The following is a 13,946-nucleotide window of genomic DNA, read 5'->3' on the forward strand; positions in this document are numbered from 1 at the left end:
ATTTATTGATCCTACGGGCTAAGTCTTAAGCAGAAATACAAAAAAAAAAAAAACCCAAAAAACCCAGAGCGTCTGTTTAATGAGTGCTGTGATTTCTCATATGCTTTGAGAAATATTTTCTTAGATCCTGGTATGTTGTAGGAATAATGGGACAAATGAAAAAAATAAAACAACGGCTCTCCCCTATCAAACAAGGCAGAATAAGGTACTGAAAGGTATACAACCTTGGCTTGGGAGGATCCTGTCTTTCACTTTCCGCTTCCGCCTTCCTAAGCAGCCAATGAGTACCTAGCAGTTCGCTAAAAACTACAAACCCCAGAAGTCAACGCGCAGGGCAAAGTGCCCATGCGCCAATCAAGACGGGCGGGCCCCGCTCCTAGAGGAGGAACTTCATTTCCCAGGCGGCTTCGGCGCTCGTCCATATTCCTCGGCTCGCCCTGGCGTTTTCCTCCCGCCTCCTGCCAGCGAGCCTCGCGCCAAGTCGGGGGGCGCGTGCGCGTGCGCGTGGGGGACGTAGCACGCGAGTGACGCATAATATGTGGGCCGCTCTGGAGCCGTGGTCGCGCTGTGTGTGAGTGAGGGACAGAGTGCGGGACCTGAGGCGGTGTGTGTGAACTGTGGCCGCTGGCGGGGTCAGGGGGGAGCGGCGGAGCCGCCCGGAAAGGTGAGTGGGGAAGGGAGGGAGACGGCTCTCTGGGAGGGGAGCGAGGAGATGGGGCGCGTGGCCGGGCCGGAGGGAGAGTGGGCGCCGGGCTGGGGGAGGGGCGGCACCTGCCTGGGCCGCCGGCGGGGAGGGGGCGGGCCGGGCCTGCCGAGGAGGCTTGGTCCAGGTCTGACAGCACTTTTCCTCTTCTAGATTTTTGGCCCAGGGGCGGGGCCTCCACGTTCTTCCTCTAGTCTGCAAGAGAAGCTTCCCGAGAGTAACTCTTCCGCCCGGAGTGGGGGGCAAGGGTGTGCCCGCCCCTCCCTGGAGGAGGGGCGCTTCTCATTCCCCTCGTCACCTTTTTCCTTCCAATCCTACCAGTCTTGTTCCGTACGGGCTGGGGGGCTCCATCTTCCCTTCCGTACGGCGGCCCCCTTCCTTTCTCGTATTGTGTCTCCGCCTCCAGCTCTAGTCACCTGGGCGGGCTCTCCCCTCCCTCAGCCTCGTGCCACCACCTCCTGCACCCGCCGGGCTCTCGGACGGGGCAAGGGGGCGGAGCTTTCCGGAATCTCCTCCCACCCTCATGGTGGAGGGGAGGAGTGGGAGAGACGTGCGGGTCCTACAGTTTGGAGCCAAACATGGGAATGCCCACCAAGCTTCCCGGGAGCCTATTTCTGGGGTTATAGTCGTTTTTAACTGAGTGTCAGGCATTTGCTTAACACACTATTCTCTTCCTAGACGGTTTGCGTCTCACTTCCTCTTATTGCAGTGTTAGCGCTCGTGTTTCGCTTGTGTTGAAGTAGTTCTGAAGTGTTTGTAGTAGTTCTTTTTGAGTCCCAGATGACTCGTCCTTGTCCGTGTCACGTTGGCCTCAGTTTTTACTTATTCCTATCTTTTCAGTGAAGTCTTTTAATTAGTTTACGCGTTTTAATTATTAGCAGCATCTTCCTGTTCTAAACGCTTAATTAATGTACAAAGTAAGAGGTTCGTTGATAGTGTTACCCTTTAATTTTCTTGTCCCACTTTACTGGAGTTTATTTTTGAGATTTATATAAGCTTGTATATCTAGACTCTGGGAGTCGGTTTGATATTTCTCTGCTTGATGCTGTTAAGATTTGGGTTTTGAATGTAACGTTACCCATTTTCGAGTGGTGATATATTTTTGGTTGTTAAGAAGATAATAGGTACAGAATTTGGAGACTATAAAGGAAATCCTTTTATGCTCAAAATCTCTCGAGTAGTTGTTGAGCTCAGTGTCTTACTATTCTACCTGTTGTACAGTAGTTAAACTTAATAGAGGAGCAATCTGGTAGAATGAGCCACATGTTTGAAGTGTTTGAAGTCGGTTTGTTACCAGTGTTCTGACGTTTTTGTCATGGTCGTGGACAGTAATAGGTTATTGTTATATGTAATCTCAAATGTTATACTAATTACTGGGTAAATTTTACTTGAAGCTCCAAACTTGGGTCTCCCCTCCCCCCCGTTTTCTTTTTCTTTTCTCCAAATAAACAGGAATGCTTACAGACTTTGTTTCAGGATTGTAGCCTTACAGGACCTATCCTTAAAGTGAACTTTTTTTTAGGCATTGGGATACTTTCTGACCAATAGGTCATTCAGTATTGTGTGTTAGAAGAGCACTGATTTTATGGTTTAATTCAAAAGTTACAAAAGATATCAAAATGGTAGAAAAGTGGTAGAGCGAGGGTAATAACATGTGGTTAAAAAAAATCTTTCACCTACCTTTATCCCTCAGAAAGTCAGTTACCTGCCACAAAGGTGATAAATATATCCACTTCTTATGTATTCTTCCAGAGGCACACACATGCTTTGCTTTTCTCAGTTGACAACATATTCAGAGTTGGTCCACATTAGGAAAGGAAATGCTTTGTAGTTTTTTCCCTACTTTTTAATTAGGAAAAAAGTTCAAGCATACTAAAGTTGAAAGAATAGTAAAATGAATACTCGTTTATCCATCCAGATTCAACAATTGTTAATATTTTGCCGTATTTTCTCTTAATAGGTAGATGTGGTGTATGTTTATTTTGTGGAACTATTTGAAAATAAGTTGCAGACATAGCACTCCTAAATAGTTTGGCAAGCATCCTTTAGGATAAGGATTTTCTACATTTTTTTTTGTAGGGCTTTATGTTCTTGCATTGTATGGGCAGTCTTATCTTTTAACCCTCACAACAGCCATTTCCATTTTACAGATAAGGAAATAGAGATTTGGAGAAGTTAAATAACTTGGTCAAGATCTCACAGGTATGTTGGCAGAGTTGGGATTTGAATGCTTGAAACCCTTTTCTACCAAGTACCAATTGATTAGTCTTGGAAACCTTCCTGAGCCCCTTTTCTCATCTGTAGAAAAGGACAGGGTGGTTATGAAAATTCAGAGTAATGTAAGTAAATTACTTAACTAAGTGTATATCTCATACTAATATTCACTGATGGGTAACTATTGTATCACTTTTAGACGGGCCATAAATTCTGTATACGACTTAAAGAACTCACTTTGAAACATGGTGAATTGAATAATGCCCCTTCACCGTGTTGTCCATAACAAGATGACTGCACCTTTTGCATTTTGTTAATAGTCTTTCATTAATAGTAGAATGAATTATCATTGATGTTACTATTTTAGTCTATTATAAGTTTATATTTTCCCTGGGCAAGTGATTAGTCCCAAAGTTATAATTATTCTTAGGCATAATTAATTTTGAAAATGCTACCAAAAGTACATATGTGTTCCTAAATTGAACTCTAAAATGTTATTTTAATGCTCTTAAGTTGACCTTTACTAGAGGTTGTTTTTCTTTTAAATTTTGCCTTATGTGCTCTACTGGGCTGATTGCTTAAGTTATCCAGGAGGCATTCCCTCCTGGACCTTTTTTTCCCCCATTTATGAAAAAATTTGGTAAAATCTATATATCATAAATTAACCATTAACTGTTTTAAAGTGCACAATTCATTTGTACTTAGTAGATTAACAGTGTTGTGCAACCATTACCTCTTTTAGTTCCCAGACATTTTCATCACCCCGAAAGGAAACCCCATATCCATTAAGCAGTCATTCCCTATTTCCCCCTCCCCCATGCCCCTGGTAACCACTAGGCAGCTTTAGGGTATATTTACCCATTGTGGATGTTCCATATAAATAGAATCACACGATGTGTGACCTTTTATGTCTGACTTTTTTCACTTAACGTTGTTTTAAAGGTTCATCCATGGCTGTAACACATATCATTACTTCATTTCTTTTTATGGCTGAATAACATTGCATTGTATGAATATAACCATATTTTGTTTATCCATTCATCTGTTGGTGAACATTTGGGGTTGTTTCCACCATTTGGCTATTGTGAATATGTTGCTTTGAACATTTGTGTACAAGTATTTGTTTCAATATTTGTTTTCAGTTCTTTTGGGTATATACCTTGGAGTGGAATTGCTGGGTCATATGGTAATTCTATGTTTAACTTTTTTTTTTAAATTTTCTGAGGAGCTACCGAACTGTCTTCTGTAGCTGCTATGTCAGTTTTCATTCCCATCAGCAGTATACATTCCAGTTTCTCCACATCCTTGCCAGTGCTTGTTATTTTCTGATTTTTTGGTTTTGGTCATCCTAGTAGGTATGACTGGTATCTCATTGTAGTTTTGGTTTTCATTTCCCTAATGGCTAATGATGTTGAACATCTTTTCATGTATTTGTTGGCCCTTTGTATATCTTCTTTGGAGAAATGTCTATTCAAGTCCTTTGTCCGTTTTTGAATCAGGGTTTTTTGTTGTTGAGTTGTAGGAGTTCTTTATATATTACAATGATACTAAATCTTTATCAGATAGGTGATTTGCAAATATTTTCTCCCATTCTGTGGGGTGTCTTTTCACTTTCTTGATAATGCACTTTGATGCACAAAGTTTTAAATGTTGAAATCTAATTTATTCATTTGTGGCTTATGCTGTTGATATCAGATGAAAATTGCCAATTTCAAAGTCATGAAGATTTGCCCCTATATTTCCCTCTTAAGAATTTTGTAGTTTAAGTTCTTACATTGAAGTCTTTGATCCATTTTGAATTAATTTTTGTATGTGATGTGAGGCAAGGATCCAACTTAATTCTTTTGTATGTGGATATCCAGTTGTTTCAGCACAATTTATTGAAAGATAATGGTTTCTCAAAAAATTCTTTCCCTGTTGACTGGTCTTGGTCTGGCCTACTTGTTGAATATCAGTTGACCATAAATGTAAGATTTTATTTCTGGACTCTCCATTCTGTTGTATTTGTATGTATGTCTTTTTTTATGCCAGTACTACACTGTTTTGGTTTTTTTTTTCTTTTTGATTTTTATTTTTTGATTGAAGTATAGTAGATTTACAATATCGTGTTAGTTTCAGGTATACAGCAAAATGATTTAGTTATATCTGTGAATTTTTTTCAGATTATTTTCCATTATAGGTTATTATAAGATTGAATATAGTTTCCTGTGCTATACAGTAAATTCATATTGTGTCTATCTTACATATAGTGTTTTGTATCTGTTAATCCCATACTCCTAATTTATCCCTCCTCCATCTCCCTTTCCACATTGGTAACCATAAGTTTGTTTCCTATGTCTGTGAGTCTGCTTCTATTTTGTATATAGATTCAAGTTATATATATTTTTTCAGATTCCACATATAAGTGATAATTCTTTCTCTGTCTGACTTAATTCACTTAGTGTGATATTTTATAGGTCCATCCATGTTGCTGCAAATGACAATATTTCTTTCTCCTTATGGCTGAGTAATACTCCATTGCATATGTACATCACATCTTCTTGAGCCAGTCATCTGTGTATGGGCACTTGGGTTGTTTCCATGTCTTGGCTGTTGTAAATAGTGTTGCTGTGAGCATTAGGGTACATGTATCTTTTTAAATTAGAGTTTTTGTCTTTGCCAGATATATGCCCAGGAGTAGGATTGCTGGATTATATGGTAGTTCTATTTTTGTTTTTTTAAGGAACCTCTGTACTATTGTCCGTAGTGGCTGCACCAACTTCCATTCCCACCAACAGTGTACAATGGTTCTCTTTTTCTCCACATCCTCTCCAGCATTTATTATTTATAGGCTTTTTCATGATAGACATTCTGACTGGTGTGAGGTTATACCTTATTGTGGTTTTAGTTTGCATTTCTCTAATGATTAGCGATGTTGAGCATTTTTTCATGTGCCTGTTGGCCACCTGCATGTCTTTTTGGAGAAATGCCTATTTAGGCCTTCTGCCTATTTTTTGACTGGGTTGTTTGTGGATTTTTGGTATTGAGTTGTATGCGCTGTTTGTATATTTCAGATATTAATCCTTTGTCAGTCACATCATTTGCAAATATTTTCTCTCATTCTGCAGGTGGTCTTTTCATATTGTTGATGGTTTCCTTTGCTGTGAGTAGTACACTGCTTTGATTGCTGTACTTTGTAGTTTTGAAATCAGAAGTGTGAATTCTCCAACTTTCTTCTTTTTTAAGATTGTTCTGGCTATTCAGGGTCCCTTGCAATTACATATAAATTTGAGGATTGATGTTTTCATTAATTCAGAAAAAATCATTAGGTTTTTGGTAGGGATTGTATTGATGGTTAACTGCTTTGGAGGGTATTGCCATCTTAACAATATTAAGTCTTCTAATCCATGAACATAAGATGTCTTTCCATTTATTTAGGTCTTCTACAGCAGTGTTCTGCAGTTTTCAGTATGGAAGTCTGGTGCCTTTTTGGGTTAAATTTATTCCTTAATATTTTATTCTTTTTAGTGCTATTTTAAGTGAAATTGTTTTCTTGATTTCATATTTGGATTGTTTATTGCTAGTGTATAGCAATATAACTAATTTTTGTATGTTAATCTTGTACCATGTAACTTGCTAATTTGTTTATTAATTCCAATAGTCTTTTTGTAGATTTGTTAGGATTTATTATATATAGGGTCATGTCATCTGTGAATAAAGATAATTTTATTTTTTCCTTTCCACCTTGGATGCCTTTTCTTTTTCTTATCCAAATGCTCTGACTGGAACTCAGTACAGTGTTTAAGTGGTAAAAGCAGACATCCTTGTCTTGTTTCTGATTTTAAGGGGAAAGCTTTCAGTCTTCCACCATTCAGTATAATGTTGGCTGTGTTTTTTTTTTTTTAATGCCCTTTATCATATTGAGGAAGTTCTCCTCTGTTCCCAGTTTACCTAATGTTGAAAGGATGTTGAATTTTGTCAGATGGTTTTTCTTATCAGTCAGATGATCATTTTCCCCCTTTATTCAATTAATGTAATTGTATTACATTAGTTGATTTTCATAAGTTGCACCACCCTGGGGTAAATTCCTGGGGTAAATCCCTCTTGGTCATGGTATATAATCCTCTTAATATACTACTGTATTCATCTTCCTAGTATTTTGTTGATTTTTGCATCTATTTTCATAAAGCATATTGATTTATAGTTTTCTTGTGATGTCTATCTTTGGTATCAGGGTACTGCTGGCCTCATGCAAAAAGTTAGGAAGTGTCTGTCTTCATTTTTTTGGAAGAATCTGAGGATTTTTTTTTTTTAATGGAGGTACTGGGGATTGAACCCAGGACCTGGTGCATGCTAAACATGGACTGTACCATTGAGCTATGCCTAGTCCCCAGGATTGATGTTAATTCTTTAAATATTTGATGGAATTCACCAGTAAAGCCGTCTCTCTCTGTCTCTCTCTCTCTCGCACTTTTAGGATGTGTTTTAGGAGATAAATTTTGCTGTTACCTTATGTTACTACTTCGCCCACTCTCTAGATCTTTTACTTCTGCATAAAATTTTACTGTCGAAAAAAATTGATTAAATTATTGCCCCACTCTTCTCAAGATTGTCAAGGTCATAAAGAAAAAGAGAAGACTCAAAAACGGTCATAGACCAGAGGACACTAGGGAGACATGACAACTAAATGTGATGTATCCTGGATGAGATCTTGGAACGGGAAAAGGACATGAATGGAGAAACTGGTGAAATATGAATCAAGTCTGGAGTGTAGTTAATGATAACGTACCAAGGTTTCTTTATTTTGACACCATACCACTATAAAATGAGATGATAACATTAGAGGAACCTGAAGTAGGTGAGGGGTATATGGGAATTCTCTTAACTATTCTTGCAACTTTTTAGTAAATCTATAATTATTCCAAATAAGTTTTTAAGTTTTATTCCAAATAAATTTTTTAAAATGTAGATTAGTCAAAATTGATTGCAGTCAAAATTACAGCCTGGGTTTTCTCAAGGTAAGGTCAGAAGTCCATATTAATTTGTCACATCTGTAGTATTTCTTTTTTATGACTTTGTTTAGAAAGACTGAAAATGTGAATTCTTTGCAGAAAAGAAGCCTTTTAATTTTTTTGTTTTGGAAATATTTTTTCTCCTTTGGAGTTAGGGGTAGCCCAGGTGACATGAATCACTATCTACCATTAAAATTGTCTCAACTGTATAAAACATAAGTATTTAAAATTTAGAGAGTTGGTAGTATCATCTTTTATTTATTTGGTCTTATGGTAGATATCTTTAGAAGAATGACCAATAATCCTAGGTCAGCTAGTAATCCCTTTCTGGTGTGAAACTTTTTGTGGAATGGTTGCTATTTCTGTGAAAATACATACTTTGCATTACAGGATCTGACATTTTGATCTGAAGACTACTTTGGCAAAGTTGATCTTTGAACCATCTAAACATTCAGGTCTCATTTATCCTGCTTGGAGTCCCTTATAAACCTCTCTTCCCCGTGTGGATGTCTTACATGGCTCCTTTAAAGCCTGTCTCAGCTCCCTGTCCTTCTATATCCCGGGCTGATCACTCAACCCAGCACTTTTTCTGCCTTTCTCTGGCCTCTTATCTTTCTTCCAGGAGGTCAGTTGTGAGACAGGTTAGGAATTTTGAAGACAAATGGGTTTATAATATTCCTTCCCAACTTTCATGCTGGTAATGATATCTACTTCAGTACTTGATCTTTTGTTAATTAATAGAGTTGTGTTTTTTATCTTTCATAGAACTTTCCCCCCAAAGACTTATAAGAACAAAATATTTCTGGGAGTAGTTTTTTGCTGCATTCTGTATTTTAAAAAAAAATTGTGGCCTCAAAGATTTGGACCTCAAGATCTAGACGTGGGATTATTGTTTGTTTGGTATGAAGGTGCAGGTTTAGAGTGTTCCTGTGAAACTTTTCCTAAGGTGAAATGACGTAAAGTGAAGAAGCAGTTACCCTAGGACATATCTTGCTAACAGATACACAAAATAAATTGAGATAAAGCACAGATGCTCACAGCGGTTCGAAGCTATGGTAGCTTGATGCTGAGTGTCGTTCCTGTGGAAGGAGCTTGGAGGTGCCACTCTCAGTGCTTGGGGTGCACACTGCCTTTATAATGGTTTGCTGCAAAACATGCTGAATGCTGTTTTTGCTTTTTGCTTTTTTTCATAAAAGCAAAAATCCTCTTCAGATTCCTTTGGTTTAGCAAAAACATATACTAATGTAGATCTTTCATAAAAGCAAAGTGGGCATAAAGTGAACTTTTGAAATGTGGGGGTACCTGTATGTGCATTTTTGAGGGGAGAAAGGGACCATAGGTTTTGCCCACTTCTCAGAGGGATTCCTTATCTAGAAAGGTTAAGAATCATGATTATGATCCAGTTCCCTGTCATTTGACAGTGAGCAAACTGAAGTTGAGAGAGGTAAAAAGACTTGTTCATCATGACTTAATAAGTATCCGGGCTCCCAATCCCTGCTTTTCTACTGTACAATGAATAAAATTATCTACAGGGTCCAAGGGTTAAGTTTCTCTTGCTTTAAATTCTTTCCCTTACTTGCTCATCCCTTTTTTTCTCCCTCCTCACTTTTCCTTTTGTAGGAAGTGTGTCAGGTTTATTTGCCTGTGTTCATTTGTTTCTCTCTCTCTCTCTCTCTTTTTTTTTTTTTCTGCTTCCTTAGGCCAAGCCATGACTACAGTAGCGGTACATGTGGACTCGAAAGCTGAGCTCACTACCCTGCTGGAGCAGTGGGAAAAGGAACATGGCAGTGGGCAGGACATGGTACCTATCCTTACCAGGTATGAACAATTAAGGTATTTTTTTTTTAAAGAAGAAATTGGAGAATAGTATAGAATATTTTCACTTTGTGAATTCTAAATCCATTTTCTCCCTGTCAGAGCTAGTCTTTCTTACTCTACTTCTTGAAGCTTTTAAAATTTCTTACCTTCCTCTCACTCCCTTTGTCATCATTCTCCTTTCCAGGTTCTTCTGCCAGTGTTTTAGCCCCAAGGTGTTGTTTGTGATTCTCTTTTCTCTTCATCCTAAATATTCTACCTAGATAGTTTTCTCTCTGTCCATGATTTAAAAAATTATTCTCATGTTAACTTTCAAATCTCTATTTCTACTTCAGACCTCTCTTTTTAAAAATTTCAGACCCATTTCTCAGCTGCTTGGTGTATATATCTTTACTTGATTATTCTATAGACACCTGAAACATACGTTGTCGAAAATAGAGCTTATCATCTTTATCCTACCTCCCTTGTCATTCACCGCTTGTGCTTTTGTACCCCCTGCTTGATGTAAATGGTTTTAAACTAAAAACTGAAAACCATTCTCCCCAGTGTATTCCTCTACTAGCACAACTTAGTCTCTAAGCCTTGTGGATTTCTACGTGCTCTTCTTCCTCATTCTCATTACTACTTCCTTCATTAGGTATTGATCATGTCTTGACTGGCCCATTAGGCAGTGTGCATTTTCCCTCTGTCTCCAATTTACCGCTTCTAATACATCATCTCCTTTGCTGAAAGATTCCTCTTTCTCATACACAAATCTGATAGTCATACCTCTGCTCGTTATTCTTCTCTGGCTCCCTTTTCCTACAGAATGAAATGTAGATTTTTCAGAGTGGCCTATGATGCCATTTGTGATTTGGCCTTAACTTCCTTTTCCTGCTTCATAGTGTTGTTCTCCTTCAGTAAGGAATAGTACCGTGTTTTCCAGCATCTATGTGCCTTTACATTTGTTGTTTCTTTGGCCTGAAATGCCTTTTCTTGGTACATCTGCCTGGCAAGCTCTAGTCCTTTCAGAAAGCAGTTAAAAAATCATGTCTGTCTCACAGACATAGAGAACAAACTTATGGTTCCAGTGGGTAAAAGGGATGGCAGGGGGAAAAGAAAATCATGTCTGTAAAACCTTTTCTGATTTTAATGTCCCTGCTGGGCTTGGGCCCTCCCTTCACCCACCTCTTCCACGTTTTTTTCTTTAAATTACTCCTGTCATTTGAATATAAATATTATAATCCCTCCCATTTTAATTACCACATTGTACTATAATTATCTTTTTACATGTGTCTCCTCATTAAATTGTAAGCTTTTTGAAGGCAGGTACTACTCCTTTTTATTGGTGTCTTCTCAGACAATGACTTGCCCAACGCCTGGTACATAATAAGCTGTGTGTGACATAATTGTATCGAATGAATGTGTTAAGAAGGAGAGAAAGTGAAAAATAAAGGCTAGGTAGGGATGCTCATGGTTTTTCTAAGCAGGAGGTCACTGGAGGGGAACTTTAACATCTAATCTTTGATATCATAGCAGTGGAGAAAAAACCTTTTTGTTTATGCAGTGATCTATTTGTTAGGGATAAAGAGAACTCTGATCTTATAAACGTTTAAATAGGGATAAATGCTTTGTTCATAACTGCTCTTGATACATGGGGAACATGTGAAGTTACAGTTTTTTTTTTTAGGAAAAGAATTATTGCTGACTGGTGAAAAGTGGATTATCGTTTATAGAGGCATTGGAGATTAAGAACTACTAATCACAAGCTACTTGAAATGCAACCACAGTGAATTAAAGAATCTTAAGTATTGTGCAGTTAACATGTGGATTATTGATTGATGTAACTGAAAGGATGAGAGAGTCATAAATGGGGATGATGATGTTAGTGGTAATTCATTTAATTGCTCAAAAAATATTGAGCATACACCCTAAAAATAGTCAATTTTATTTTCAGAATTATTTCATGTTCATTATCATATTCGACCCTGAACTTTGTAATTATGCTATGGTATTCAGCAGTGCAAAGCCTAAAATAGAGGGGCTTTGTCTTCAAGGAGATAACTGTATGGGAGGCAACTAATGGATACAAAACAATGCATAGTTGTACAAGTAGTATATAATGAAGTGCTAGATTGGGCAGTGTGGTTTGTAAATATTGTAGGGGCTAAGAGAATGGAAAGATTTGAATGAGTCAGTTTTTTTATTTACTCAACAAATGTTTGAGGACGTTTTGTGTGTCAGAACTGTAGGAGACACTTCTCTGAACCCTGGCTTCCTCATTTGTCACTAAAAATATCACTGAGAGCTACATTGTTAAAAGGTAGGCATCCTCAGAGCTACTTGCAAAAGACTACATAGTCGGGCGATGAAAAGCTAAAGTTAGGATACTGGGTTTTAACTCCAATTCTGGTGGGCTTTCCAGTTACAGGATGTGGTAAAGATTCCTTGGAACAGGACTTGAAAGTTGGTAGAATATAGCTTGATGATATGCAGAGACAGAGTTTTCTAGGAAAAGTGAAAATGTGACTGAAAAAGGCATCCAGGGGAGAATGAACTGGGACATGTTTTTGTGGCAGTGAAGAAATGGGCCTCACCAGAGTGGAGGGTTAATATAAAGTAGGAATGGAAGATAACGTTGTATGGAACAAGCTCTTAAAAAGATCTTCAAGGTTAGATGGAGACTTTAAGAGACAGTAGGATGAGCAGAGTATAGTTTGTTTTAGAGAGGGGCAGCTGCTACCATCCTCCAAATTGTGGGTCTGTTCACTGGATATTTCCTAAAGTACATTCACATCTGTCACCCCTTACCCCCCCTTCCCCAGCTGGCTGTGGATTTGGGTGTTTGCTGTATTCCATGAAAGCAAATGAATTTCAGGCCTACCTACTCTTTTATTGACTACTGTTTTTAATTATCTTTTTGGCCATTTTCCTAAGAAAAATACACAACTGTTTATAACTTTAATTGACTTTTTATTCTTTATGTTGTTTTATTATAATCAAGTATTTTGACTTGATTCTGTGAAAAGCGACTGGCATTGGGCCAAGCTATATGAGCTTAACCTGGGTTCTGTGGGTTTTTTTTTATATTATTGAGATACAACTTATAGTCGATCCATGGTTGCTTGAATCTGTGGATGTGGAGGGCCAGTGTGGTACTGTGACATTGTATATAAGGGACTTGAGTATCCAAGGATTTTGGTATCCCTGGGAGGGTCCTGGAACCAATTTCCTGCAGATACTGAGGAGTGACTGTATATACTATATAGTGCTCTGCCTGATGGATTCTTTACTTGTGAAATCATCACCCAAATCAAGTTACAAAACATGAGTACCACCTCCAGATGTCTCCTTCCTGCCCTATCCCAGTCAATATCTACCTTTAATTAATTGGTTTTCTATTTGTTTTTGATTTCCAGTTTTCATAGGAACAGTACCTAAATAGTTCTGACATATCAAGCTCTGTTCTAAGCAAAGTACATATATTAACTTAAACCTCAGGGGAACTATAAGATAGGGACTGTTACCCTCATTTTACAGATTAGGCACAGAGAGGTTAGGTAACTTGACCAAAGTCACAAACAGTGGAAGAGGTATGGCTTGAACTTTGGCTATCTGACTCCAGAATCCATGTTTTTAACTTCTGCTGTGCTATATTGTCTAGTTTCTGCTGAGATACTAGTAGGTCTTATAATATGTAATTTAAAGTATATTTTGTGTGGTCACCCTTTGTGGCAAAGAGAATTTTCAGATTTAGGGGGAAAGGTAGAAATACTGTTGAAGATTGATGGAGAAAAATATACCAAAGTGGGCAAGAATTTGTAGGTAGCTTTATCCTTAAGACTAGGAAGTATGGTTTTATGGAAGTAAAGCATATAGGAGAGTTTGAGTTGGGACAGAGCATGCTGGATACTGGAGAGCATGATAGCCTTGTATTTGATTGTCATTGTAATAGGTTAAAATGTCAGTCTTGCTTAGGGTACTCAATAAGTGATTTTTCTTATTTCCAAAAAATGTGTGAATATAAAAGAACAATTGATACATGCAGCAACATGGATGACTCAGTGTGCTGAGTGAAAGAAACCAGACGTAAGGGAGAGGGTATAGCTTAGTGGTAGAGTTTGGGCTTAGCATGAATGGGGTCCTGGGTTCAATCCCCAGTACCTCCATTAAAATAAATAAATAAACCTAATTACCCCCCCCCAAATAACATGAAAAAAATAAAATGGATAAAAAAAAGGTCA

General features: G+C 38.1%; 1 protein-coding gene across 4 annotated transcripts in view; it reads left to right on the top strand.

Moving 5' to 3' along the window:
- The first annotated feature begins 484 nt into the window (after positions 1-484).
- Positions 485-13,946, top strand: part of DCAF1 (DDB1 and CUL4 associated factor 1) — a 67,951-nt gene continuing 54,489 nt past the window's right edge. For 2 of the 4 annotated variants that reach the window (XR_004142453.2, XM_031470428.2), the window contains exons 1-2: positions 485-664; positions 9,609-9,726. Coding sequence is in view for 2 of the 4 variants with exons in the window: in XM_031470428.2 (XP_031326288.1) it covers positions 9,617-9,726 (110 nt within the window). In the remaining 2 variants the exon portion in view is untranslated. Of the gene's footprint in view, positions 665-2,780; positions 2,906-9,608; positions 9,727-12,004; positions 12,026-13,946 lie in introns of those variants that run through there. The other 2 variants (XM_064496501.1, XM_064496502.1) reach the window with 2 other exon arrangements.

This window comes from Camelus dromedarius, chromosome 17 (genome assembly GCF_036321535.1).
Source record: "Camelus dromedarius isolate mCamDro1 chromosome 17, mCamDro1.pat, whole genome shotgun sequence".
NCBI lineage: Eukaryota > Metazoa > Chordata > Mammalia > Artiodactyla > Camelidae > Camelus > Camelus dromedarius.